This window comes from Amia ocellicauda, chromosome 14 (assembly GCF_036373705.1).
Source record: "Amia ocellicauda isolate fAmiCal2 chromosome 14, fAmiCal2.hap1, whole genome shotgun sequence".
Classification (NCBI taxonomy): domain Eukaryota; kingdom Metazoa; phylum Chordata; class Actinopteri; order Amiiformes; family Amiidae; genus Amia; species Amia ocellicauda.
In genome coordinates this window covers 14,497,481-14,523,683 of record NC_089863.1, presented here as the reverse complement: position 1 = coordinate 14,523,683, position 26,203 = coordinate 14,497,481, and the positions used below count along the sequence as shown (strand labels likewise).

General features: G+C 39.6%; 2 protein-coding genes across 2 annotated transcripts; both read right to left on the bottom strand.

Moving 5' to 3' along the window:
* Positions 1-468: 468 nt before the first annotated feature.
* On the bottom strand, positions 469-7,638 carry LOC136767298 (carbonic anhydrase 4-like). Its single transcript, XM_066721072.1, has 8 exons — positions 7,627-7,638; positions 6,681-6,750; positions 4,050-4,058; positions 2,947-3,117; positions 2,291-2,439; positions 1,891-1,983; positions 1,427-1,499; positions 469-665 (listed from the first exon to the last, which is right to left on the bottom strand). Exons 1-8 carry the CDS (start codon positions 7,636-7,638, stop codon positions 469-471), a joined length of 774 nt encoding a protein of 257 aa, XP_066577169.1.
* Positions 7,639-17,132: 9,494 nt separating this feature from the next.
* LOC136768795 (carbonic anhydrase 4) lies at positions 17,133-25,567 on the bottom strand. The gene is made up of 9 exons (XM_066723161.1): positions 25,410-25,567; positions 22,653-22,716; positions 22,382-22,414; positions 21,877-22,047; positions 20,906-21,054; positions 20,612-20,701; positions 19,474-19,549; positions 18,553-18,716; positions 17,133-18,100 (listed from the first exon to the last, which is right to left on the bottom strand). Exons 2-9 carry the CDS (start codon positions 22,714-22,716, stop codon positions 17,903-17,905), a joined length of 945 nt encoding a protein of 314 aa, XP_066579258.1. The 5' UTR covers positions 25,410-25,567; the 3' UTR covers positions 17,133-17,902.
* Between the last annotated feature and the right edge of the window lie 636 nt (positions 25,568-26,203).

Genomic DNA, 26,203 nt, shown 5'->3' with positions numbered 1-26,203 from the left:
TAGATAGCACTTCACAGTTTTATTATGCTTCTCGCGTTCTTGATTGTTTTCCTTTGCTCCCTTTCCCGTAGCCCTTGTCTGTGACCCTACATCTTGACAGCACTTAGCTTTCACCGTCCAGGATGTAGGAAGTCACTTACTGTACTTGCCTGTGTAAATTGTAAATTGGAATTTGTAAAATGTATTATTTTGAATTGCTGTTTTAGCTTGTACTTCTCTGTATTTTTGCGCTTTCTTAGCACTTATGTTGTAAGTCGCCCTGGATAAGGGCGTCTGCCAAGAAATAATAATAATAATAATAATAATAATAGAGGATGAGGCTGCAATTGGACTCTCCAGTAAATCTGCACTGAACACACAGTACAACACATGCTCGCTCTCTTCCCAGTGTGGATTATAATATGAAACTTTCCACCCGTCTTTCTACTCAACATGGATTGAGTTAAACCATAACCGTCAACACACTGTTCAGCACATTAACACTAAACCGAGAAAACGTGGGGGAAAATTGAAGAGACTCACCAGATCTCTGCTGACCTTCACAGGCTCTGTAAACACGGTCCATACTACTGTCTCGTTACAGCAAGGAGTGGTCAGGGACCCCTTGTAACGGAAGTACTTGCCCCGGTTCACTCCAGCCAGAAGATTGTCCATAGAGGGAGAGACTGATCAGCTCATATTTGTACCTGAGACAGGAGGGAACAGAGAATCCCTCAATAACAGAGACAGAGACACACCCCTAGTAACAGAATACTCTCTCATTAACAGCAAAGATAGATACAGACAATTATTTTGTAATAAATACACAGACTACATTTGTGGTTCCCAACTCTGTTCCTGGGGAACCACTGTTCTGCTGATTTTTGTTCCAGTTGAGCTTTCAATTACTTAAATTATTAGCTAAATGGTTATTACCGTTGTTTAACTACAAACCGTTGGAGGATCCAGATGCATTACATCATTTTACATTTAACTTGTAATTGCCACCCATTTAAAACTATTGACGAACTCTATTTAGGCATATTCGATCAATTCAATCATTGAGAGCTTGATTGGAACAACATTTATAATAAACAATAGGTGAGAGATGTGCATAACAACCAAACCCATCATTAATACAGAACAGGAAAAAGAGAGGAAAAACATAAAATATAAGAGAATCCTCCTTAAAAACAAATAGAAAATACAGTAATTAGCAATAACCACTGTAATACACAGATGTAGTAAAGGAGGTGCATTACATTATTTGTCATTTAGCAGACACTCTTATCCAGGGTGACTTACATTTGTACCCATTTATACAGCTGGGTATTTTACTGGAGCAATCTAAGTAAAGTACCTTGCTCAAAGGTACAACAGTACTGCCCCACCCAGGATTAGAACCCACAACCTTCCAGTTATGAAGCAGAAGCTGCACCCCCCTCACCTTTCTTGCTGACGCTCTTCAGGAATGAGGTCAGGTTCTTCCAGCCTTCCAGTGTCGCAGTGTTATCTCCAGCCTAGCAACCCAAGATTCATCATTAGAAAAGGCTGATCCCACGACGTACTTAGATTAGAGGTTTTGCCTAAATTAAGTTGCAGAAATATATCTTCACATGATTATCTTATGCTATTTGCATGCATCTCTTACATAATGCTTGCATTTACAAACAATGTAATACATACAAATTTAAAAGGTGTTAAGAGCCCCTTGTTTGTGTACAATTTTGTTTCCATGCACGTGAGGTCTATCCATGTACCTCAGTAGCAAACATGATCAGTATTAACACTATTCAGTGTGTGGTTCAGATTAGGATATTCAGCCATGTTATCAGGTTCTGTGTTATGCATGTGGGTGCAGTGTGTGTGTGTGGAGGGGTGTACATAAGAACATAAGAAAGTTTACTTGACCTCGATGAAGAACGCCAGGACAGCCAGCCCCTCGGGGTCATTCTGGGCCTGATCTGTGGTGCTGTATATCTTCTTCAGATAGATAACATGCATCTGTGAGGTAGAGAGATGCTTAATAAAGACACACCGATTGGCTACCTGGACTGGGCGTTAGACTTACACACGCACACTTACGATACAGACATACATCTTCATCTTTCACTTTCAAATCAATCCGATCAATGGATTTGGGTCAAATTGTATCCTTGTGAGGACAGAGATACCTACACATTATATTGCAATTCTTTATACCCCCCCCAACTACATTCAATTGAAAGCACCCACACACAAAAGCATTGATCCCGCACTTGACACACTTGACATACTGACACTATGGGAGACAGGAGGGGATTTATCTCACCTCCATGGGGTATCTCTTTGAATACACGGTGTGCTCAGACCCGGGGACAGAGCTGCCGTTGCCCCAGTGAAAGTGGAGCTGGGTGGCATTGTATGTGGTGGACAGACCCCCCCCGCTCACCACCACCCCGTTCATCAGATTCACCTGCACTGTGTGCAAGAGAGAGAGAGATGCAGAACATGACCATTTATTCAACATCAACAAGAGACACACACACACATACTGTATCAACACAGACAACTACACGGAGGAAATAGGGTGGGGCGGCTTAATTCACACAGTACAATAAATGGTTGACCCATTCCTCTGCTTAACCTGGATTTTGGATTTAGGTCATTGTACTAGGATGTCTGCTTTTTGTATTTTGTACCGATTGTATAACTGCACTTTGAAATGCTTTGAAATGTTTCTTGTGTAATCTGTGAGTATTTCTGGATAAGCACTTCTATTAAGAAATAAATAATTATAATTACAATGCTTTCAGACAGAGCTGGACCCGACTAAGAGACACGTGCACACATTTCCTCTCCCTTTCCCCTCTGAATTTTGCTAACTGTATGCCCCCACCCCCTCCAAATGAAATGCAGTTGCACCCCCCCACCTTCCCCTATGTTGTCTTTTCTCCACCTGTTACCATGGTCTCACTCTCGCTGTACCTGTGTGTCCATTGTTTTCGATGGACTTGAATTTGGAGCAGTTGCTGTATCCTGTGAAGTTGAAGCTGCCAAGACTTTTGTTCAGCACCACAGATTGGGTCTGGATGTTGATGGGAGACTGGCCTTTCTGGTTACAGGAGCTATTTGGGATGGATATCCATGTGGTTTCATCTGACAGAGAGGGTGAGCGAGTGAATATTACTGACACACTCTAAAGGAGTAGATTGGTTAATGCAGACTGATTTTGGCCATGCATTTTACACAACCTGGCATGTTATGGAGGGAGATTACTGTCAAAAATACCAGTATAAATCACAAACAATTACAAATACAAATCAAAAGGATTTAACAGCATACATTTATTTAATTATCATTTACACTCATTTTTAGTTTCCAATTAGAGTGGTAGCAGGGACATATATTTAATAGCAGTTAAATTATTATTAAACAAAAACAAGTCAGATTGACAGAAAAGGATAACTGTAGCTGGCCCCAGGGTTGGGGTGTAACTGAATACAAGTAGCAGCATTAAGTAGTCTGATTACAGAATTTTGATAATTGTCTTTGGGTTACAGTTCCTGTCATACGAGTATTCTGATTACGGATTCAGTGCCATTCTGCAACAAGTCAGCTAGTCAGCATCCCAGCTACACACAGCTGAACAATCATGTGGCAACATTGTGTGTGAGCAGGGATTTAACTCGCACACAATGAGTGAAAGTACAGGCAAAGTACAGGCAACTCGTGGAAGTACAGGCAATTGTTAAAGCAAGAAAATTGAATAAATATTAAAGGGATACTTCAGTATTTTGGTATTTTGGCCTGATGTCTTATTCATCCAGAGTCATATGAATCCATGGAAACCTTTTTGAATTCTGTGCATCCAGTTTAAAGAAATTTAAATTTTTTGTCAATGGTCGCAAAACGCAAACTCCCAAAAAACGGCTAATTAACCATTTATATACTCAACAACTGGGTAGATAGCACATTTGTATTGAGGGAAATTATTTACAGGCCGCTAACTCAATTATTCCAAATGTCATACCAATCCACAAGAAAGGGGACAAAACTGAGCCAGGAAATTACAGACCAATCAGCCTCACCTGTATCACCTGCAAAATGTTGGAAAAAATGATTAGACAGAAATTAGAGGAGCATCTTAATGAAAACCATATTCTTGGAGATAGTCAACATGGGTTTAGACGAGGCAGATCATGTCTTACTAATTTATTAGAATTTTTTTAACATGCAACTGCAGCTGTAGATCATGTGAAAGCACATGATATGATATACTTAGATTTTCAAAAAGCTTTTGAAAAGGTTCCAGACCAAAGACTGATCCTCAAATTGGAAGCTGTCGGCATTCAGGGTAATGTAAGTAGATGGATTATGAACAGGTTGATGTATAGGAAACAGAGGGTGTCGATTAGAGGAGTTGCTTCTAACTGGAGTGAGGTTGTTAGTGGAGTTCCACAGGGATCAGTACTAGGGCCTTTGCTTTTTCTAATCTATATTAATGATCTGGACTCTGGGATAGTTAGCAAACTTATCAAATTTGCAGATGATACTAAAATAGGTGTCTCAGCAGATACAATCTTGGCAGCACAGGCTATTCAGAGGGACTTAGATAATATTCAGTTGTGGGCCGACACCTGGCAAATGAAATTCAATGTGGACAAGTGCAAGGTATTATACGCAGGTAACAAAAATGTCCACTATAATTACACTATGGGAGGAATAGAACTAGATGAAGTAACGCATGAGGAAGACCTAGGTGTCTATGTGGACTCCTCACTTTCTCCATCCAAACAGTGTGTGGAAGCAATAAAAAAGGTAAACAGGATGTTAGGGTATATTGGCAAAAGTGTAGAATTGAGAACAAGGGCAGTGATGTTCAGACTGTACAATGCACTAGTTAGAGCTCATCTGGATACTGTGGACAGTTCTGGGCTCCACACTTCAAGAAGGATATCGCTGCTCTAGAGGCAGTTCAGAGGAGAGCAACCTGACTTATTCCAGGTCTGAAGGGAATGTCCTACTGAGAGACTGAGGAACTGAACCTTTTCACCCTGGAACAGAGGAGACTATGTGGGGACTTGATCCAAGTCTTCAAAATCATGAAGGGCATCGACCACATCAAACCAGAGGAGCTTTTCCAGATCAGCAGGGACACACGCACCCGGGGACACAAATGGAAATTGGGCATCAAGGCATTCAAAATGGAAAAAAGGAGACACTTCGATTGAGTCGTCACAATCTGGAATAAACTACCCAGCGATGTGGATGAAGCTGAAAGTTTGGGAACATTTAAAAATAGATTGGATAGGATCCTTGGATCACTTAGATATTAATGGACACCAAACTAGCACGATGGGTTGAATGGCCTCCTCTCGTTGGTAAACTTTCTCATGTTCTTATGTTCTTATGTATATAAAAAATTCAATACAAGTCTATACAAAATCAAAAGTAATTTGATGATTATGATTAAAATCTGTTGGAACTATCTTGCCGAACTACGCATGTCCTCAGCTGTGATGAGGTCGGTACAAGCATTTGCTCGCTGTGTGTGAATGAAAACACAGAGCGTGCAGGCAGAACCGAAAGAAGTCCCAATAAGGAAATATGTGGAAACTAATTTCTTACGATTACCAATAAATTAACTGATTTATTGAACTATTAATTTACTATTTACAGTATTGTAAGACTAATAATGACAAATGGCCAAGATTTGGAGAGTCTACGTTTTGCGACCATTGACTTACAGCAATTGAGCTACGCTAACTAAATGAAAAATTCAAATTTCTTTCAAACTGGATGCACAGAATTAAAAAGGTTTCCATGGATTTTTATGACTCTGAGTAAGAAATCAGGCTAAAATGCCAAAATACCGAAATATCCCTTTAACAATGAAATACTTAATGTAATACCACAGTAACAACCTACAATATGTTTAGTCTAAAACAAAACAAATCACATAAACTGAATAAACTAGTCCTAACCAGTGACATGATGTGCTCTTTACAGAGTAGGCATTTAGGGAAATTAATCCTATTAATCATTAAAACTGATGCAAATCTTAATTACCATTTTAATTGTTTGTACTGTGGATAAAAATAAACAATTTTAAACAGTCATCCATATTACAACGTGAAGTACGGTTTGTTTCACTTCTTGAACTCAACTGCTTCTGTTTTTTAATAAAGGGAAAAAAAGTATTCCGAAAGTAATCTAAAACTATTCTAATTATGTTACTGACTTGGATTAATGTATTTGATTATGTTACAGATTATTACCAAAACAAGGTAATCAGTATTATGTAATACAATACTTTTTAAAAGTAACCCTCCCAACCCTGGTTGGCCCTACACCCAAACTGCACCCAGAGAAAGATTGACAGCATATAGCACATTAACTTTAACACCCAGATACTTGAGATCAACACTAGGCAGCTAAAGCACAGTAAACCTGGATTAAGAGAAACAAGGATACATTAACATTTTAGAAAGAGACAAAAGAAACAACATGGGAAAGAAAGATGGCTATACTTACCACAGGTGGCATTATTGTATTTTTCTCGAGCAGTTTTGAATGCAGTCAATGCACTTGTGTGAAATTTGTCATACAATACTGGTATGGTGCGTGTTAATTTACACTACACTCCCTATGTCATCACTGCCTTGATCTGTCAATCAATCAAATCAGTCTGTCTGTCTGTCTGTCTGACTCTCACTCACTTTCACAATTGCCATCGCTGGACTCCACAAATGAGCCGAGGATGATCAGCACTGCAAACAGGTAGGCCATCTGAAAGAGAAACATGAACACAGAGCCATTTAAGATCTTACTGAGAAGAGTTTATGGAAATATTGTAGATAAAATAAATGTACAACTTTTGGTACCAGGGCTATGGCTGGAGACCCCTGTTGTAACTCTCAAGGACAAAGGCTGGAGAACCCTGCTGTAGCTTTCCAGAACCAAGGCTACAGACCCATGCTGTACAGTACTATTGCTCATCAGGAGCAATCCTGTTGATTAGCAACTGCCACTGGAAACACAGAGGCAGGCAGAGCATAAATAAGGAATTGGGGAGGAAAACTGATAATTGTTCGGCGTCGTAATTGCTTGGAAAGTAGTGTGTGCATTGCTTTTTCAGCTAGTTCAGAGATTCATGACAGAAAATAAACTAAACTGAACCCATATTAGAAGTACTATGGAGAAACAGAAAGTGGAAACATGAGTTATAGGACTTCACAAACAAACACTAATAGAACACACTTCAGTGTGACAAGTTTGACTCGTTTAACTGTCCTGAAATGAGAATGATCAGGAAAAATCATTTTTAATCAAACCATGCTGCAATTGGTATTTTGGTTTCTGTTTCCATCAATAAGGTGCCTGACATAATATACATTTCTAAATACAGTTTTACTTTAGCTTTCTCTTAATTAAAAATATTCTTCTTGTTATTGTCATTATTATTATCATATATACCTGCATATGTATATATATATATATATATATATATATATAGATAGATAGATAGATAGATAGATATAGATATTGTCTGCTTCCTGTATTTTACCCCCTCTCTCAAAAGGGTTTTTCTTACAGCTTGCAAAAAACAAGCAAGCCCTGACAATAAATCCACTAGGGCCAGCTGGGTTCCATCTAGCACTTTACACTCAGACCCATTTTCACTTGGTCTGAACTTCTTAGACGCGCAGTATCTTAATCTTGACTTTATATCGAATACAGGTATGTGATATCTGTCAAATGAAAACTGACAAACTGTACTATAATATTCTGCATAGTTCATCATGATTAGACAATATAGATTACAGTACTACCAAGTTTTGTCACAAAAACAAAAATGCGTTTTCTGACATTTTTAAATTTGTGCCCTTTTCCTTCATTAGTCTGTTTTTTTTAGCTGAAAATGTTATGTTGAAATACCACACAAATTGGAACTTGTAGAAGTTGTGTGAAAATAGCATAAGAAATTAAACAATAATGTGCATTTGAGAGAACCTAGTCTATGCAGAAAAGTTCAGAGACAATTTGTACCACAAAATGCATGCAAAAGTATGGCCCTTCCATTATAAGGGTCACAAGCATGTGGAACCACTCAAACGGAAAAAAAAACAAAAGGGATCTGACAAGTACTAACTACAATTCATAAGACAAACTGAATGAAAAGTGGATACAGATTGACGGAGTTATGATCATTTATTAAAAAGAACACTCCTTGAACCCCAGTCAGTTGTTTCCCGGGAGCTGTTTCCTGTGCCCGCAGTTCAGTGTTGTTTTTCATTCCAGTAAAGTTTGGTCTGTTGGCCATTTCTCCTGGTCTGTTATGGTTAGTGTGCGTGTTCCTGTTGGTTCCCTGTCCCCCTTTATCATTATTATCTTATCATTAATGGTTGAGTTGAGAGTTCTCCATGGCAATTTCATGGCAGGATACCTTACCAGTGGGCTATTTGTCTCCCTCACAGGGCTTAGGTATAGGGTAACCCCCCCCCCCTGGGTGGTATTCTCTCTCAGATAATCTGGGTTGCATTCACAACCTATCGTTCTAACCCCTGAAGTCAGGATTAGGGCAATTTGAGGGTCCCAGAGGGTTTCTGATTTTCATTCCACCTCAGTCTTAATTACTTTGAACTTTGAATCATCCATTGGTTGCAGTTGCTAATTGCAAGATACCCATATAAAACCTACAGAAACCCCCTAACACTCAATGAATGGAATTTGCCCAACTTCTACAGGTTCTCTTGTGTGCCGTACTTAAATGTACTGCGTGGGTGATCGTCTTAAATCAGGCTTAGTTTAACTTTGGTTAAATGATGCAACCATGCTGGAATGACAACATTATTCCAAATAAACCGGAAATGCTGTGGGTTACTGCAGCTATCAGAGATTTTGTTTTTGTTGGAGCACTTAAAATTGTGTCGGTCTAAAATATCACCCGTTTTCTAGCATCGTGACAAGCCTTTCGGAGTGTTAAATTGAACTTAAATCTAAGAACATAATAGGTGCATTTTAAAAGTTGTGTTTATTATTAACGAAAATAGGTGGTGAATTGAATAAGCCACTACAATTGTGTGAATGCGACAAAATGAGTTCTGCTGAATTGCATGCTTAATGCAGAAGATAATACAGTAACCCAGCAGTTTTCACACTGGGGTGCGCGGGAACGCTGGGTGGGCCGCTGTTTGAAAATTGAAAATGTATTTAAATAGTATGAATAAACATTTTGCTGATATGCTTATATAAGGCTGCTGATGCAATACACAATAGTGTGTTACAATGCATTCATTATAAACCCATGATTGCAAATTTATTTTGTATTATTTTATGATTTAATTGATGCAAATAGAAATAAATTTGACTCATTTGTACAGCAACTACCTTTTCCGCCTTCCGCTAATGTCATATCCTGACTCTAGTTTCAACGAGCAGTTGTGCAGTGCTTTTTTCGCTCTTGAGGTTGATGTTTTTTAAATAAATTACAAGATTAAAAATGGATCGGTACTGTCAAAAGATCGGAGCACTCTGAAGCAAAAGGCAGGAACTGAAACTGTAGATTTAATTTGTTGTATTAGGTTCTACTGTCTGTAATAATAATAATAATAATAATAATAATAATAATAATAATAATAATAATAATGTCTGTTAGGTTTAGGTGTAGGGTTATCAATCATTATCATAGTTATGTGTGAAAGGTGGGCACAACAAAAAACAATTTCTTAAGGGGGGCTCAGCTCAATAAGTTTGAAAACTGCTGCATTAACCTATTAGTGACTTTATGAGAGACAACTACAGATAATCTCTAAATGAAAGGAAAAGTAATTTTCTCTTCCATCACTATTGCACATCCATCACCAATGCAGAGACCTTTTTTTTTTATCTTACAAGTAGTTGGATACTTCAAGTGCTTTATATAAGTGTATAAATAACTTCAACTGTTCTAAACTATGCTCTGATTAGGTAAGTTCAATTCAGTTTTGCGAGGGTTGGAACAAAAACTTGCAGCACAGAACCAGACCCTAAGACCAGATGGGTAACTGATCTGATGTTTTGCTATCACTCTAAGTGATAGTGAAATATTGGATCAGTTACCCATCTGCTATGCACAGTAATAAAGCACCAACATTTATCTCAGCAGTAGGATAATGGAAATTCATAAAAGTTACCATTATGCCACTATAGTCTCTGCTCCCTGATTGTTAAGAGGGGTCGGCAATTAGGGTGACACATTGACAGCAATTAAAGAGATTAAACATAGATTAAAATACAGACAATAAAGACATGAATAAAGACCATTTGATTTGCATCTGTAAATGGTGAAATTATAATGACCAGTTTTGCCATTTACCAATTTTGGTCTTGAGTCATCTCCAATCCCAGTAACCTATAACTCCACTGATTCTTACCTTGCCCTTCAATGATCTGTCGTCTCCAATGCTGTATGTACAACCTGTTCACACACCTCTTTCTTCAGCAATTTATAATAACCCCGAGCAGGTGGATCTCCCTGCCTCCTTCACTCCCTCCCTTTTGACACCCCATGCCCCTTTCTTATTATTATCATTAATAATTATTATCATTATAATAATAATAGTAGTAGTAGTAGTTGTAGGAGATCTATCAGTTTACAATTTTCTATTATCTTCTATAAGCTCGAAATTATACATAAATCACAACTTCTGCCATTCAGGCATTTAACTGTTACAAAGATACATCATGTTTTAAGTTATTATTATTATTATTATTATTATTATTATTATTATTATTATTATTATTATTATTATTATTATGGACTATGTATCTAATTCATTGTGTCTCAAGTTTTATACTTAGTCTTTAGTATTTTTATATAACTACTTAGATTAGAAATAATAGACTGATGTAGTACTTGCATTAATGTCTTAGGTAAATATAAAGGGTGCTTTGCTGCTGTAGGGTTGAGTGAGAGTGTAGTTCAGTGGGGTCTCTTTATATTCTTTAATGGTGTATTTTTTGGGCATTTCTTTAAATTGCTTTACCGTGTATTTAGGCCGTGTCTTTTGAGTGATTGATGTACTGGAATTCATTTTAAGTTCTTTCTACACTGTGGCTGTTTTTCTTATGATCTGGTGTGTATTTTGTAAAGCCTTATTTTGCAGTGAGGGTCAGAGACTGCCTCTGACCTTACTGTTTTTCCATAACCTTATATTAAATTTTCCCTTTCCATTTTTATATGGTGCATAAATAAATTATCCTAATTTTATAAATTGTTATCTGGTATTCTTTACTTTTATACCTTGTTATATGCTAACATTGGTCTCCCTCTGTCTTGGTTCAGTCCTGTATTACTGGACCTTACCGGGTATAATCAAAGGTGGTGGCAGCGAACCCAGTTAGTTAACACATCCCAGTAGTGGTTACATTATTAATATGATGCCGATTATTACATACTCACTCCCTTTCCCGTACAATCTACGACTGTCAGTAACCTTCACAGACAGCATTCTTCAGCTACTGATTCATGAAGTGGTTTTGTTAAACTTGCATGGAGACGGCAGGTCTGTGTATTTACACCCCCCTCTCCTTTTCTTTTTTAATTATGATTTCAATGATTACTGAAAGAGAAATGACCCCAGTCCATACTGCTAGTATAAAAATTATAATTATCAACATTATTAGTAGTATCTAATGCAACAGTTATAGCCTAATGCCACGAACGGTGACATAAGGCTCTTTATCACGTTTTATTTATTACGTATTTCTCTTTTGTTGGTATTATTATTATTAGAACATAAGAACATAAGAGTTTACAATCGAGAGGAGGCCATTCGACCCATCGTGCTCGTTTGGTGTCCATTAATAACTAAGAGATCCAAGGATCCTTTCCAGTCTATTTTTAAATGTTCCCACATTTTCAGCTTCTTCCACATCGCTGGGGAGTTTGTTCCAGATTGTGACGACTCTCTGTGTAAAGAAGTCTCTCCTGTTTTTTGTCTTGAATGCCTTGAAGCCCAATTTCCATTTGTGTCCCCGGGTGCGTGTGTCCCTGCTGATCTGGAAAAGCTCAACAGGTTTGATGTGGTCGATGCCTTTCATGATTATTATATTATGTGTGGATTCTTTTATGATCAGTTTTACTGTTTCTAATCACTGTGCACTGTTTAATTGATTGTTTTGTTTTCTCTAATTACTTGATTGATTTATCACATTCTTCCTTTACATGAGCCAGAATGCCTATTTAAGCACAACCACTCGCGGGTCCTTGAGAGTTGCTATATCTGCCGCTTGTAACCTGTTTTACCCCCGCTCCCTCTCTAATAAGACAGCTGGGGAGTATAAAAGGGGATCAGAGGAGAGCCATTGCAGTGGGCAGTAACACAGACACCGAAGCCACGAGCAGGAGAAGGGCCAGCAGGACCCGGTGTAAGCAGAGGGCAGTTGGACTGAGCGACAGCGGAAGCGGCACAGGAAAGTACCACATTGGAGACAGAGTACAGTGAAATACGAACCTTGCGGAGTTTGCATCAAGAGTTGGTGCCAGTAGCAATCTGAGTGGGCTGAGGCAGTCGAGAGAACTGTGCCGACGGAGAAAGCAAGCCGTGGAAAGTCGTGGAGAAAGACTTCAGTTTAAAAGATAAGTATCTGGTGATTGTCATAAAGAGAAGAGACACAGTAACTGGATTCTTGAAAGAGACTTTATTGTACTGCTATTAGAACCCGCTTCACTTACCGTGGAAGCGTCCTCAGTTCAACCTGTAACGAAAAGAGATGGAATTACATGCAATAATTAGTACTGAAAGATAAGATCAGTAATCGCTGCACTCACCCACAGATTGGTCCAGAGGAGAGAGACTGGGTTCCAGTTCCGGGTCCCACTGTGTGGAGGCATTCGTCACTCTGGAGGAGAGAGAGAGACTGTGCTAAGAGAGAACGTGTAAAAAGTCGTAGCTTCACATTTCATAACTGCTGCTATTCTATTTGGTATTGGGGTAAGGAAGCCATAGTTGATTAGACTTTTGTTTAATTTTAGTTTTCTTTGATTATACTTAGATTAGGGAATTAGCTTTTAGGATTTGTTATTAACTTTTTGAATTATACGGCATTTTGAAGGCATTTTAGTGAGCTTCCTGAATATAAAACTGGCACACAGACTTCCTGCCCTGTGTGTGTTTTGTAAATGCTTTATTGTTGAATAACTTGGGTCTGTGGTGAATGTGCCTAGATCCAGATCCGAGCCTGCGTGGGGGAGTGTAAAGGGTTGTGTGAGGGTCCCCTCCTCTGGGAACAACAAGGTTGGCGTAGTGTGGGAGACCATTGTCACCAGACCACCTGTGACTCTAACAATGGGACATTTATGTGGTTTAATATGTGTTTTTTTATCAAGAATATATGCATACAAATAAATTACTAAATCGGTAAAAGAATGAATACAAACAGCTTAAACTGCAGGCCATTTACTCGCAATTCAGTGTGAATGTTAGTCCGGTTCGAGTTGTGAATTCCAACTGGAAATTACATAGCGTTTTAGAACCGAGCTACACCATTAATCAGCAATTAATCTGTTAGGCTGCTGCCAGATTGACAGGGCTGAGGGCTGTGACAGCTTGAGCTCAGATTAAGGTAACAGTGCTATAGTAGAGACTGCAAGATAAGAATTTTGTTTCACTCTGGATTTATGGAGTTAAATATAAATTGACAACCTGTCAGTGCAGCACCCCTACACCTAAACATGGCTGCCTGCATTTACAGCTGCTCCAGGAAGTGAATGTGAGACGAACTTTTGTTAGCATCTTTAACCTTTTTGTACTGTATTTTTAGATTCAGTATTTTACAACACCAATTGAGATTTGGTGTGAAGTTTAAATGTGAAGAGGTTTGGCTTTACTCACTTGACTGAGGGAATGCCGGGTTCCTGCCCTGGAGGGGGTTGACAGTCTGAACCCTCAATTCCCTCAATGTGAGTAAAGGGTGTGGCAAGGGAGGACACCGCCCACACTGGTGGTGTGCTGGGTGGGACAGTAGGCAGGGTGGAGGCAGAGGATGGTGCGGGTACAATGAAAGAGAGCCAGAAGGGTGTGACAGGCTGTATCCGAAAATGACGTGGAAACACTAGCATAAACAGGCTAAGGCATGCCAATGACATGCATTGGGAAAATGAATTGGCAGGAGCAGAAAAGTGGTTTGATGGACCAGTGGGGCAGCGGGCAACCCCGGGTCCTAGCAAGGAGCAGAGAGGGGGAAGGGAAAGTGGTGACCAGGTTACCTAGGAGAGCATGGGAGGCTGGTTGGCAGCCACTCTGGAAACCTGTAAAGAAAAAAGTAATAAATGTTGTAGAAGTACACTCAGTACACCTGCTGCCAGGCTGTAACCCGGTTCCATGACGTGCGGTGCAGCAGGGACAGTGGCAGGAAAACTGCGATCAAACAGCACCAGGTGGGCTAGCAGGCAGGAAACGACGGAGGAGAAAGACAAAGTGACAGAGGTGGAGGATAAGCTTGGTCAAAAGGTGTGGTTGGTGATTGAAGAAATGCCAGTCGGGCAGAACAAGGAACAGGACAGGAGCAGTTTGATGGACGGGTGGGCTGAGCAGAGGGAATGACAGCGTTAGAGGAGGCTGAAGCGGCAGCAGGGTTGCTGCGAGATCATGGGAGACTGGTTGGCAGCATCACACAGCAGAGGAACTACCTGTAAGCAGGGAAGAAAGCCTCCCGGGTCGGGGGGAGCAGGGCAAGTGTCAGGGGTGGCAGGGACCATGGAAAAGTTGCGTGCCAGCTGGGACAGCAATCACAGCAGAGAAAGGTGATGGGAGAGAGGAAATGGACACAGACATGGAAGATGATGCTGGGCCCCGGGGTGCGATCGAGGTGCGGATGAGGAAGGAAGTGGGGCAGAGGGCAGGCGGAAGCCAGGGTTAAGGAAGGAGGATAGGTAAAGGGAACAGATGGAAAAGTTGGCAGCAGAGCGAAAGAACAAGAGTGAGAGTGAGTGACTGAAGAGGGAGCTAGAGGATGGGAAGCAAACAGGGCAGGGGGCAGGCCACAGTCGAGAGAAAGGAGCCAGGGATGGGAAAGAAAGAAAGTCACAGAGAGGAGACGGTGCCGGGCGGCAGGGCCGAGAACCAGGAGAAGGGCTCAGGGAGCTGAGGGAGTACAGTTGCAGGGGTGAGGAGAACTGAGGAATGACGTTGGGAAGTCAGTAATTGGGGGCAACAACTTGGCAAGAAGGAGGTGAATGTGATGGAGAAACAGTAGGTTCCCAGTAGATATAATCAATGGAATCCGATGAAGAATCCATTGCAGTAAGCAATTGTTTGGGTAAAAAAGAGGCGAGCACAGGTCTAACACAGGTAAGCAGAGTGATACAGGTGTAGGGCGTAGCATTTTAATAAACTATGACTGCTGAGTGTGTGATGAGGATGGGCTATTTATATTTTACTGGGCAGAAGAAAGAGAGCTGAATTGAAGTTGTCTACTCCTGAAATGTAATTATAGATTCCAATTATTTTGTCACGGCATTGTATTGCAATCCAGTGCAGTCCTTTCTCCAGCAGGATTTTCACAAACTTTTCAAACACTTTTAAATGTCTTACTGCTTACTCTCCTAAATATATATATATATATATATATATATATATATATATATATATATATATATATAATGTATTTTAATGTAGTTTTTCTACTTCCCATCCTGCAAACTGGAGGAATCACATGCTTCCATGCTTCAAAGATAAGCACCTGTTGTACCTGTTTTGTGACAACCTGTAAGTAGTTATGGGTAAGGGCGTCTGCTAAGAAATACAAATAATACCAGAGAAAGCTCATCTGAAAGAACTTCTATTTTTCAATAAATTACAAATAAATGTGTCTTTGTTCATGTATTTATTGCCTGTGATTTAATAATCTCTCTTAGTTTCTTTTAGTTTTGTCAATTATTTTGTCACCCTAATTGATACCGACCCCTCCTCTAAAAATGATGTTTAGATGGTGATCAGATGGCCAAGATTTTGTGATGTAAGAAGGTAATATACCAGACAGAACTGAACCTTCCCAGTTAGTTTCTTCATCTAGAAGGTTTCATGTTAGAAGTCCACCCCAGAAATCTCAGTAATGTTATTAAGGAATCTAAATACCTGTTGATGTTGATTAAATGTTGATACAACCTACACATCTTGATTACATTTATTTCCAGCCGAATAAGTAGTGGAGTACATACTAAAGTAATAATACAGAGTGAAGGGGAATGTTTTAAATTTTGAAGATGTGTTTTAAAATAATTGTATATACTTTTCCAGGTGGTGGTGCTCTGAATTTAGTTATACTGATAGCTGTTGTGAGGAAGCAATTATTGTTGTTAACTGTGTTGAGTTACTGATGAGATACAATGCAGAAATAAATAAGAGTTTGGATTAAGGATTACTACCATTATTGTATGAAATATTGTACAAGATGCAACACTGAGCTACATGGTTGATGTTGGAGCCCATTGTGTGTTCAGGCTGGTGTGGCTCTGGACAATGATGAGGTGAGGCATTGTGTCTGGGGGCATGGCAGTATGAAGTAGGCCCAGTACTTAAGGGATATCTTGTGCACAGTGAGCAGCACCGGGAAGCGACTGAGTTCAGCCCTGCAGCCACTGTTGGTGGAGCTCCTGTGCAGCTGGAGTGGGTTTTTACAGAACTCCAGGTGCAGGCCCCTTTAAATGAATTAATTAATCTGATTTGATTGTCCATAGTGCAATGTGTTTTCTTTTCCAGTCATCATGACTCCTGTCTGTGTTTGGGTTTGTACTGATCTCTTTGGTTTAGGTGTGCTTCTAGGGTTTTTATTAATTAAGTTTGTTAAGAGTAATACAGACCCTAATACAGGCCCTGGAGGCAATTTCCCTGTGGTAGGTCTCTCTCTGGGGTCTATATTTGTGTGTGTTATCTGCAATTCTTTGGTCTGTATTAGGATCTGTATTAACCTGTGGTCATTTTGACAGAAGCCTGTCACTCTTTCAATAGTCACACAGATAATGCACTACAGTGTCAATCAGTGTCGATGTTTGTATTAACCCCTCGTTCCTGCACCCTCTCTTTGTCCAGCAGTGGCTCAAATTCGCTGTTGAATAAGTAAAACCAAAAGCCAGTATTTTCACAGAGAAATGGAAAAACATTTAAGAATGTACAGGATACAAACACTGTCTCGCCAAATCACAATACATTTTATTTTGCCTTTTTGAGTCTGTCACGGCCCTTAAAATGCAATGGCTTTCTTCATTCCACTCAGAAACAAGCCCTTAATATCCTTAACAGAGTTGCTGTATTTGATCTTCCATCTCAGTGGTCATCTGTCATCCAAATGGCACATCACTATTTTTTTGCCCCAATATGAGCATTCGAAGATATCCGTTTTCTCCTCGTGCATTATTAATCTTGACAACAATGAAAATATAAAACCAAATAGCACTATACATTAAGTAAACCTACAATTCACGGCAGGTATTGCAGGTAAAATAATTGGCCAAGTAGTGGTACTGTGCACAGTGATAAATAGAACAAACAAACCACAAAATAAAAACTTAATCCAGTCATCAAGGAACACACTCCAGTAGATTTAATAGTTGACTAAGTCACTATTTGGTTGATGTAAAATAAATTAGTTGATTGGGAGTTTAGTGGATTAAAAACCTGGAGTGCTTTTGATTCTCATGAATGGATTGCAGGAAATTGGCAGGTGTAAACTATAAACTATTATCAGGAGGACTTTACACCAACCAAGAAAGAACACCAGTATGGTATTCCTTCATTTGTTAAAAAAATAGATTTAAAATAAGTACACTTGCAATGAACTCCGATAATATAACAAGGATAAACATATTCCATAAAAATAAACTGTTATACACAATTTATGACATGAAAAAATTTAGAGAACAAAGAACGGGAGTGCATGATTGGGGCGGTCTCTTCCTCTATCCCTGGAAAAAGAGAGCGAGCATGAGAGCGAGGGAAAAGGTAGATAGGAGAGGGGAGAGGAGAAGCGGGGCAGAAGAGAGTGCTTGGGAGCTCTGCACTATGCGTCCGTTCAACTGCTGGGCACTGCGATATATGTTGGTCATTGGCATGCTGGTGGTGTTGCCGAAATAGAGAGAGGTAGGAAACAGGTTGATCTGCAGAGAAAGAAAGGCCGAGTTAATACACACAGTACAACAACCGTTGACCAATCACTCTCCTTAAGATGGATCCCATTAAAGAATGATACAGCCTCCATTTGAACACTAATGTAAGTCTGCACTACACTGACTGGATTGATACATACAGTACAAGAACTGTTGACCTATCTCTCTTCCCATTGTAATAAGAAAGCTTGATAGATGTAACTGGGCACTTGGATTTACACTGCATGGAGAGAGAGAGGTTTAATATATACATAATACACTAACCACCCATCTCTCTACTCAGCATGCATTTATCCACACAATAAGATCCAGTTGTCCCATTCCTCAAATCAACCTAGATTGCAATGGACCAGTGGCAAGTTACACAAACGCAGTAACAGTCAACCCACACCTCATTAACATTAACACCACTGCAAAACAAGGAGAAAAGTCATCAGACTCACCAGATTTCTGCTGACCTTCAATGTCTCATTAAACACAGTCCATACCACCACCTCGTTACAGTTGGGGGTGGTCAGGGACCCCTTGTAACGGTAGTACTTGCTACGGTCAACTCCGGACAAAAGGTCATCCATTGAGAGAGAGAGCGAGAGGCTTTTTGTCTGACCTGAGACAGGAGAGAACAGAGAATCCCTCAATAACAGAGACAGAGAAATATCCCCCAGGAATAGAATAAATATAAATAATGTATAAGTTCACAGGTTGTGTGAAGTGGGTTTCTAATTGTGCAAGAGATGCCATCTTGTGCGGTTTGGGCAAGTGGACTGCAAATCTGAACAATTCTGCCTGCACAAACTGTAAAATGATCTCATAAAATGAGAGACACCCTTCATACAACTTATTGACTTATTATATACAACACATGTAAGGATTACATGTTGCACACATTGAATAAATTGGCTGCAATTGACTTTTACCATTGTTTAAGAAAAAGTCTGAGAATCCAGATGCTTTATATAATTTTTACATTTAAATTGAAATCTCCCAACTTATAAAAGTTATTAATAAACTCTAATTAGGTTCAATTAAATCATTGCAAGCTTGACTGGAGAAAACACTAGCAGGACAGTGGGACCCGAGAACTGGGGTCGGGAACCACTGGACTAGATAATCTCTCAAATCAGATACACACTTGACCAGAGAGAGAGACCCAGAGAGAATAGAACTAACCAAACAATATTTAATAAACAATAGGACACAGATGTGCACAATAACCAAACCCATCATTAATACACAACTGGGAAAAGTGTGACTTAGTAATAGAGTAGGTAATACAAAACTTCACAACAACCCCCATGAGAGTGAATCTCAGTGATGTAGGAAAATAGGGCAGCAGCTGTGGTTACCCCCCCACACACACCCACCTGCCTTGCTGACATTAGGAAGGAGTGATGTCAGCATCATCCAGCTGTCTGTTGTGGTTGCGTTCATGTCTGCAGCCTAGAAACCCCAAAATTATTATTAGAACAGGCTGACCCAACAAGGTTTTAAGATCAAGACTGGTTAAATTGAGTGAAAGATATATTTTAGGGACTGAGCATGTCACGGGAATGTCACATCCTCAAAGGATGAATCTTCACACGATTATCTTAAGAACATAAAAAAGTTTACAAACGAGAGGAGGCCATTCGACCCATTAATAACTGAGTGATCCAAGGATCCTATCCAGTCTATTGTTAAATGTTCCCAAACTTTCAGCTTCAACCACTTCGCTGGTGAGTTTGTTCCAGATTGTGACGACTCTCTGTGTGAAGAAGAGTCTCCTGTTTTCTGTCTTGAATGCCTTGAAGCCTAATTTCCATTTGTGTCCCCGGGTGCGTGTGTCTCTGCTGATCTGGAAAAGCTCCTCTGGTTTGATGTGGTCGATGTCCCTACATAGTCTCCTCTGTTCCAGGGTGAAAAGGTTCAGTTCCCTCAGTCTCTCAGTAGGACGTTCCCTTCAGACCTGGAATAAGTCTGGTTGCTCTCCTCTGAACTGCCTCTAGAGCAGCGATATCTTTCTTGAAGTGTGGAGCCCAGAACTGTCCACAGTATCCAGATGAGCTCTAACTAGTGCATTGTACAGTCTGAACATTACTGCCCTTGTTCTCAATTCTACACTTTTGACAATATAGCCTAATATTCTGTTTGCCTTTTTAATTGCTTCCCCACACTGTTTGGCTGGAGAAAGTGAGGAGTCCACATAGACTCCTAGGTCTTTCTCATGCGTTACTTCATCTAGATCTGTACCTCCCATAGTGTAATTGCTAAAACTAGGTCTGAAACTAGGAAAACAACAAGATCTCATCTACATTTTTGCAGACATCTCTAAAATGATGGTTGCATGCTTGAACCTAATATAGATGTATATTTGTGTAAATGCATTTTTCCATGCATGTTTGTACCACCCATGTACCTCAATCAGGAGTACGATTGGTATTGACTGAGTCTCTTCAGTGTGCGGTGCCAATTAGGTGTACAGTAAGTTCAAGTACTAGTGGGGTGTCGGTTGTATACACACACCTCAATGAGGAACCCCAAGACAGCCACCCCTTCTGGGTCATTCAGGGCCTGAGTCATATTGTATCCGTTCTTCAGATGGACAACGTGCATCTAAAAGGTAGAGACAAAGGTTCAAGGTAGAGATGTTTACTATAGTCAAACTGAAAGTCTACCTTGACTGGGCAACAGAGTGCATTAACACTACAGATGCACTTTTACAACACACACACTCAATAAGCACATTATGATTTATGATGCAGGATATCATAACCACACACACTGTTAGTATAGGAGACTGTGGGGGGTTTTGATCACCTCCATGGCGTATCTCATCGAATCCACGGTGTGCTCAGAGCCAGGGACAGAGCTGCCATTCCCCCAATGAAGGTGGAACTGTGTGGCAGAGTATGTGGTGGACAGACCACCCCCGCTCACCTGCACCCCATTCATCAGATTCACCTGCACTGTAAAGAGAGGGGTAAAAAATCCCTGTAGTATACATTTTACACTGCAACACATTACTACTCTGATGTATTTCTCAAAATGGTTAGCACAAGAGAGACTCACAATCAATACAGACAACTGCACAGAGAGTACAATAAAGAGCGTGAGACAATCCGGATATGGAGTGATGCCTCTCAGCAGTTCATTAATTAACACACACAGTCACGCTCATGTGCTTATAAAACATAGGCAGGAGGGGCCCCCTTTAATCAAGTCAATTACCACAAATCAAAGAAAAGGTCAGGCCTAGCAATGTGAAGACAACACTAACCACTTGCACTAACAACAAGGCAGCCACTGTGTAGGCAGATATGTTGGAATCCAAAAAGAATAATATTACGCAATATAATACAATTCAATCTCTGCCCCACCCTAACCTTTGCTTTAAAGATCAGAAGACGGATCCTTCAGACAATGGAACCCAATATTGTACAATAAGACAAAACTTCATCCCTCCTACTCGCTTCCCCTCATGATCTGGGAACATGGCATTTTCTATGCCGTTCCCCCGTCGACTGCATTACAGTGCTTTAAGACCGAGCCGGATCCCAAGAGACGCGTGCATAATCTCACTCTCTCCTTTTTTCTCTGTGGTGTCTGTACACTCTGAACACCTCCACTTCCACCCCCACCCTCCACAACAAAACAACATTCCTTCCCATTTTTGGGGGGCACACTGCACACTTTGAACTGAATTTTGAACTGTCCCTCCCCTACTCCCCTAGTCTACTTTGATGCTGTTCTGCAATGTTATCACGGTCTCAGTCTGGTTCTCTGTGTACCTGTGTGCCCATTGTTGATGATGGACATTAATTTGTTGCGGTTGCTGTATCCTGAAAAGGTGAAGTTGGTGAGGTTTTGGTTCTGAGTCACGGAGGCGGTTACGATGTTGATGGGAGACTGATTGCTCTGGTTACAGAAACCAATTGGCTTGGAGGCCCACACAGTTGAATCTGACAGAGAGAGAGAGAGAGAGAGAAAAAAAATATTACCACAAACTCACCATAAACACAAAGTAAATGGATAAATACAGACCGATACAAATAAAAAAAGGATTAACACAGCTGGCCCTACACAGAACTGCACCCAGAGAAAGATTAACTGCACATTACAGCACATTAATTTGCCCATTCTGATAGTTGTTTGATATAGACGCTGGAAAGCTAAAGCATAGGAAGACAGGTCTTAGAGAACCATTACTTAGCAAAGACTGACTTGACACAAAAGTACATGAACATTTTACAGAGACTACAAATTACATGGGGGAAGAAAGGTGTTAATACATACTGCAGGTTGGTTCATTGTAGCACCACTCTAATTCTAAAATGGGAGAGAAGGACAGAGAGAGAGAGAGAGAGAGAGAGAGAGAACATTTAAAAATTTGACACCTTCTCAAACAGTTCTGCAATGCACATAAATCAGACAATCTGGAATGTACAGCGCTATTGGTATTGTGCCTTTAAACTGGTATTGTAAACTGCTTCACAATGCACAGGTGTTGGTTAGTGTTGAAATGTGGATCTATAAAATCTGTCTGTCTGCAGTGTCCATCACTCACCTTGACCATTGCTGGGCACCACAACTGTGCAGAGAACGAATAACACTGCAAACACGCTGGTCATCTGAGAGGAAAGATTCATACAGAGCCAGTTAAGATCTTACCTGGTGGATAGTTCACAAAGAATGTATAGATCAAATAAAATATACAATCTTGGGCACCAGTAATAAGGCAGGAGACACCTGCTGTACTGTACTGTCGATTTTCAGGACCTGGGATAGAGACCACTGTTTGTTGAACTATACATGGGGTTTTCAACCCGGTCCTGGAGTACCCCCTGCCCTGCTGGTTTTTGTTCCAACCTCAATTACTTAATTGAATGTTATATTGCTTTGTTACTTAAATTAAGGTTCAATTAAGCAATTTAGAGCTCGGTTGGAACAAAACACAGCCGGGCAGGGGGTACTCCAGGACCGGTTTGAAAACCACTGAGCTATACTATTGCTCGCCAAGACCAAGACTGCAGAGCCCATAGACACAGGTCATGAGATGGGAGCAGTCACTTTTGTTGATGACGTCCCCCCCTCCACATTATCATTGCACCTGCAAATGCCAAGGCATGTTGGACGGGAATAGAGGCGAGAGAAAGAGTGGAGGGCTGACAGAGGAGCACTGCAGAAACTTTAAACTGCTTCTTACCGACGCACAACGAATACAGGTACAACGAGGGGATTTGGGGGGAGCAAGGACAGACAACTTTAAGTCGATCATGTACCGGCGGCCGTATTACTTTGAAGTGCATGGGCTATGTGTGTTGTGTTTGTGGTTAGTTCAGAGATTAAGGAAGGGAAGTAAAAGAGAAGTTATCCGTGAAGCTTCTACAGCAAACCAACCACAAACAAACAAAAAACATTTTTTACATTTAACACAATTTTGGACTTTATAGTAAGTCCCTCCCACTTTTATTATGAATAATAATAATAATAATAATAATAATAATAATAATAATAATAATAATGGTGACTAATTTGGATTGCATACATTATTATTATTATTATTATTATTAACAATAATGTTTGCAATCCAAATGTATTTTAATTGTATCAGTGACTCGTTTTGAGTACAAGCATTATATTATTATACATTATTAATAATAATCGTTAGTCATGGTAGTAGTTTCATCCGTTTAACTCTCCTGAAATTAAATCAACCACAGCAGTTTACATGAAAACGTCTGCTGTTAAGGCGTTTGAACTGCTGCAGACATTACATTGTGTTTTAACAATAATAATAATAATAATAATAATAATAATAATAATAATAATAATAATAATGATGATGATGATGATGATTAATGTTATGATTGCTTATAATAACAACAAAATCAATGGTTTTAATTAGTGGTTTGCAAAAAGTAGTAACACCCAATAAATAGGGACCGATTTGTGTCACAGGCCGCATTCTTCAATTACTGACTCGTGTGAAGTGTGCTGTCAGTAGAAGACGTTGTTGGGTTTTTTTTTTTTGGTGATGGGGCGGGTGTTAACGTGAGTACTAAGTCCAGATCTGCCGGTTTGCAAACAAGAGACCGATTATACCGATTGTGACGTATGTGGTTTAAGAACGCTACAAATAAGAAACAAAAAACAAAACACAATCGTTAAAGTGCAACAAGTCAAGTGCACTTAAATATATATATTAAGTTAAACGCCCGGCTGCTTGTCGATATGTTTAACACACTTTTGTTACAATTCACCAAAGTACAACACAATAATGTCTTCTTAACATAAGTGTCTGTGGGGAAACGCATTATTAAGAGTGCATTGCGTTAAAACACTTCAGTGGTTAAAAATAAATAAATAAAAAAGCTCTTGTACCATTGGATTATTCAGGATATAATACTTCATACGTAGTCTTTTCACCCATTATATTTAAGCAGTTTAAAACGAGAACAGTCAAACACAGCATTCATTTTTCTTTGAGAAAGAAAACGGATGCATTTTAGCCTGGAATATATTAAACTAATCTGGCGAAAATTATCTGAATATGTATTAACCGTCTGAGGAAAGACCAAAACCTAAACGGACCGCGCAAAATAAACTGCTAATCGACGTTACCCGTCTCCAAATTGGCAATGGATTCATAAATGAATCAATACAAATAAAAATAAAAAAATCAATCCAAATTAGTATTTACCAACTTTAATCTCTGCTAGGTGCCCAATTTAAATGGTCTGGTGACAAAGGTATGTCACTAGTCTGGTCCTGAAAAAGCTTTGGGATCTTGTGTTTTTCAATTCTACCACATCAATTAGGACTCGGTTAAGATTTAGCCACTTAATTCGTGGATTCTCAAGCATCACACAATCCGGATCATATGACCACACAGTCTGAACATTATTGGAAAAAGTTTGTTTTAAGCAGAGGTCGGCTTAAATAAAGAGATTCTTAAAATACAGGTAATAAATAGTCTATATAAATCCTTATTTGTTTTGTATTCAAGTTGTAATCAAAAGAAACCTTATTTCCGATGCAACGTGCCTGGTAACTACAATTGTCCCATTGATGCCACAAATGTGCTATACTAGAAGCAGATGCACTACACTAAAGATAGAGTTTACATGTTAAACACAGCAGTGTTAGACATCTCTCAGATATGCACATTTACAGATGACGCACACCCTCTGTCTGTAAAGGTGAAATTAAACCAAGTGATTAGGGCCAGTTTTAACATTAACCAATTTGATGGTCTTAAATCATCTTAATTGGCGAATGAATGTCGAGACTCGTATCTTCCTGCACAAGTCTAGAGTCTTACCTTGGAGCTCTTCAGTTATGTCAGTCTGCAGATACCGGTCCCATCTGTACACTACCTCTCTATCGAGGACTTTATAATAAGACTGGGCAGGTGAATCCTCCTGCCTCCTTCCCTGGCCTCCCTGCCCTCTGCCACTGCCCCTCCCACTTCTATTATGAATTATAAAAATAATAATAATTAATATTTGCAATCCAAATTAGTCACTGATACATAATAGTAATGTATCGGGGACTAATTTGGATTGCACACTTATAATTATAATAATTAACAATACATATTTTTTGCAATCCAAATTAGTCACTGATAGATTTATTTTAAATGTGTCACTGGACACACTTTTGGAGTGCAAGCATTATATTATTATACATTCATAATAATAATCGTCAGTCATGGTAGTAGTTGTAGCAGTTTCATCCGTTGAACTCTGCTGAAATTAAATCAACCACAGCACAGTTTACATGAAAACGTCTGCCGTTTGAACTGCTACAGAGATTACATTGTGTTTTAGCACTAATAATGATGATTCGTGTTGTGATTGGTTATAACAACAGAAACTGTAACACCCAATAAATAGGCCACATTCTTTAACTACTGACTGACTAAATTGCTTAATTATGGTGAAGTGTGCTGTCGGTAGAAGACGTGATTGGGTTGGTTTGTCTGCCAGTTTGCAAACACGACACTATCCTCTCCCTGAACTGTCACTGAATTCTTGAAGTCTTAAGATTCAATCATTTAAAACAGGTTTTGATCAAATATCTAATCGTATTCAGTCATGCGCCTTGGTCCCGTGC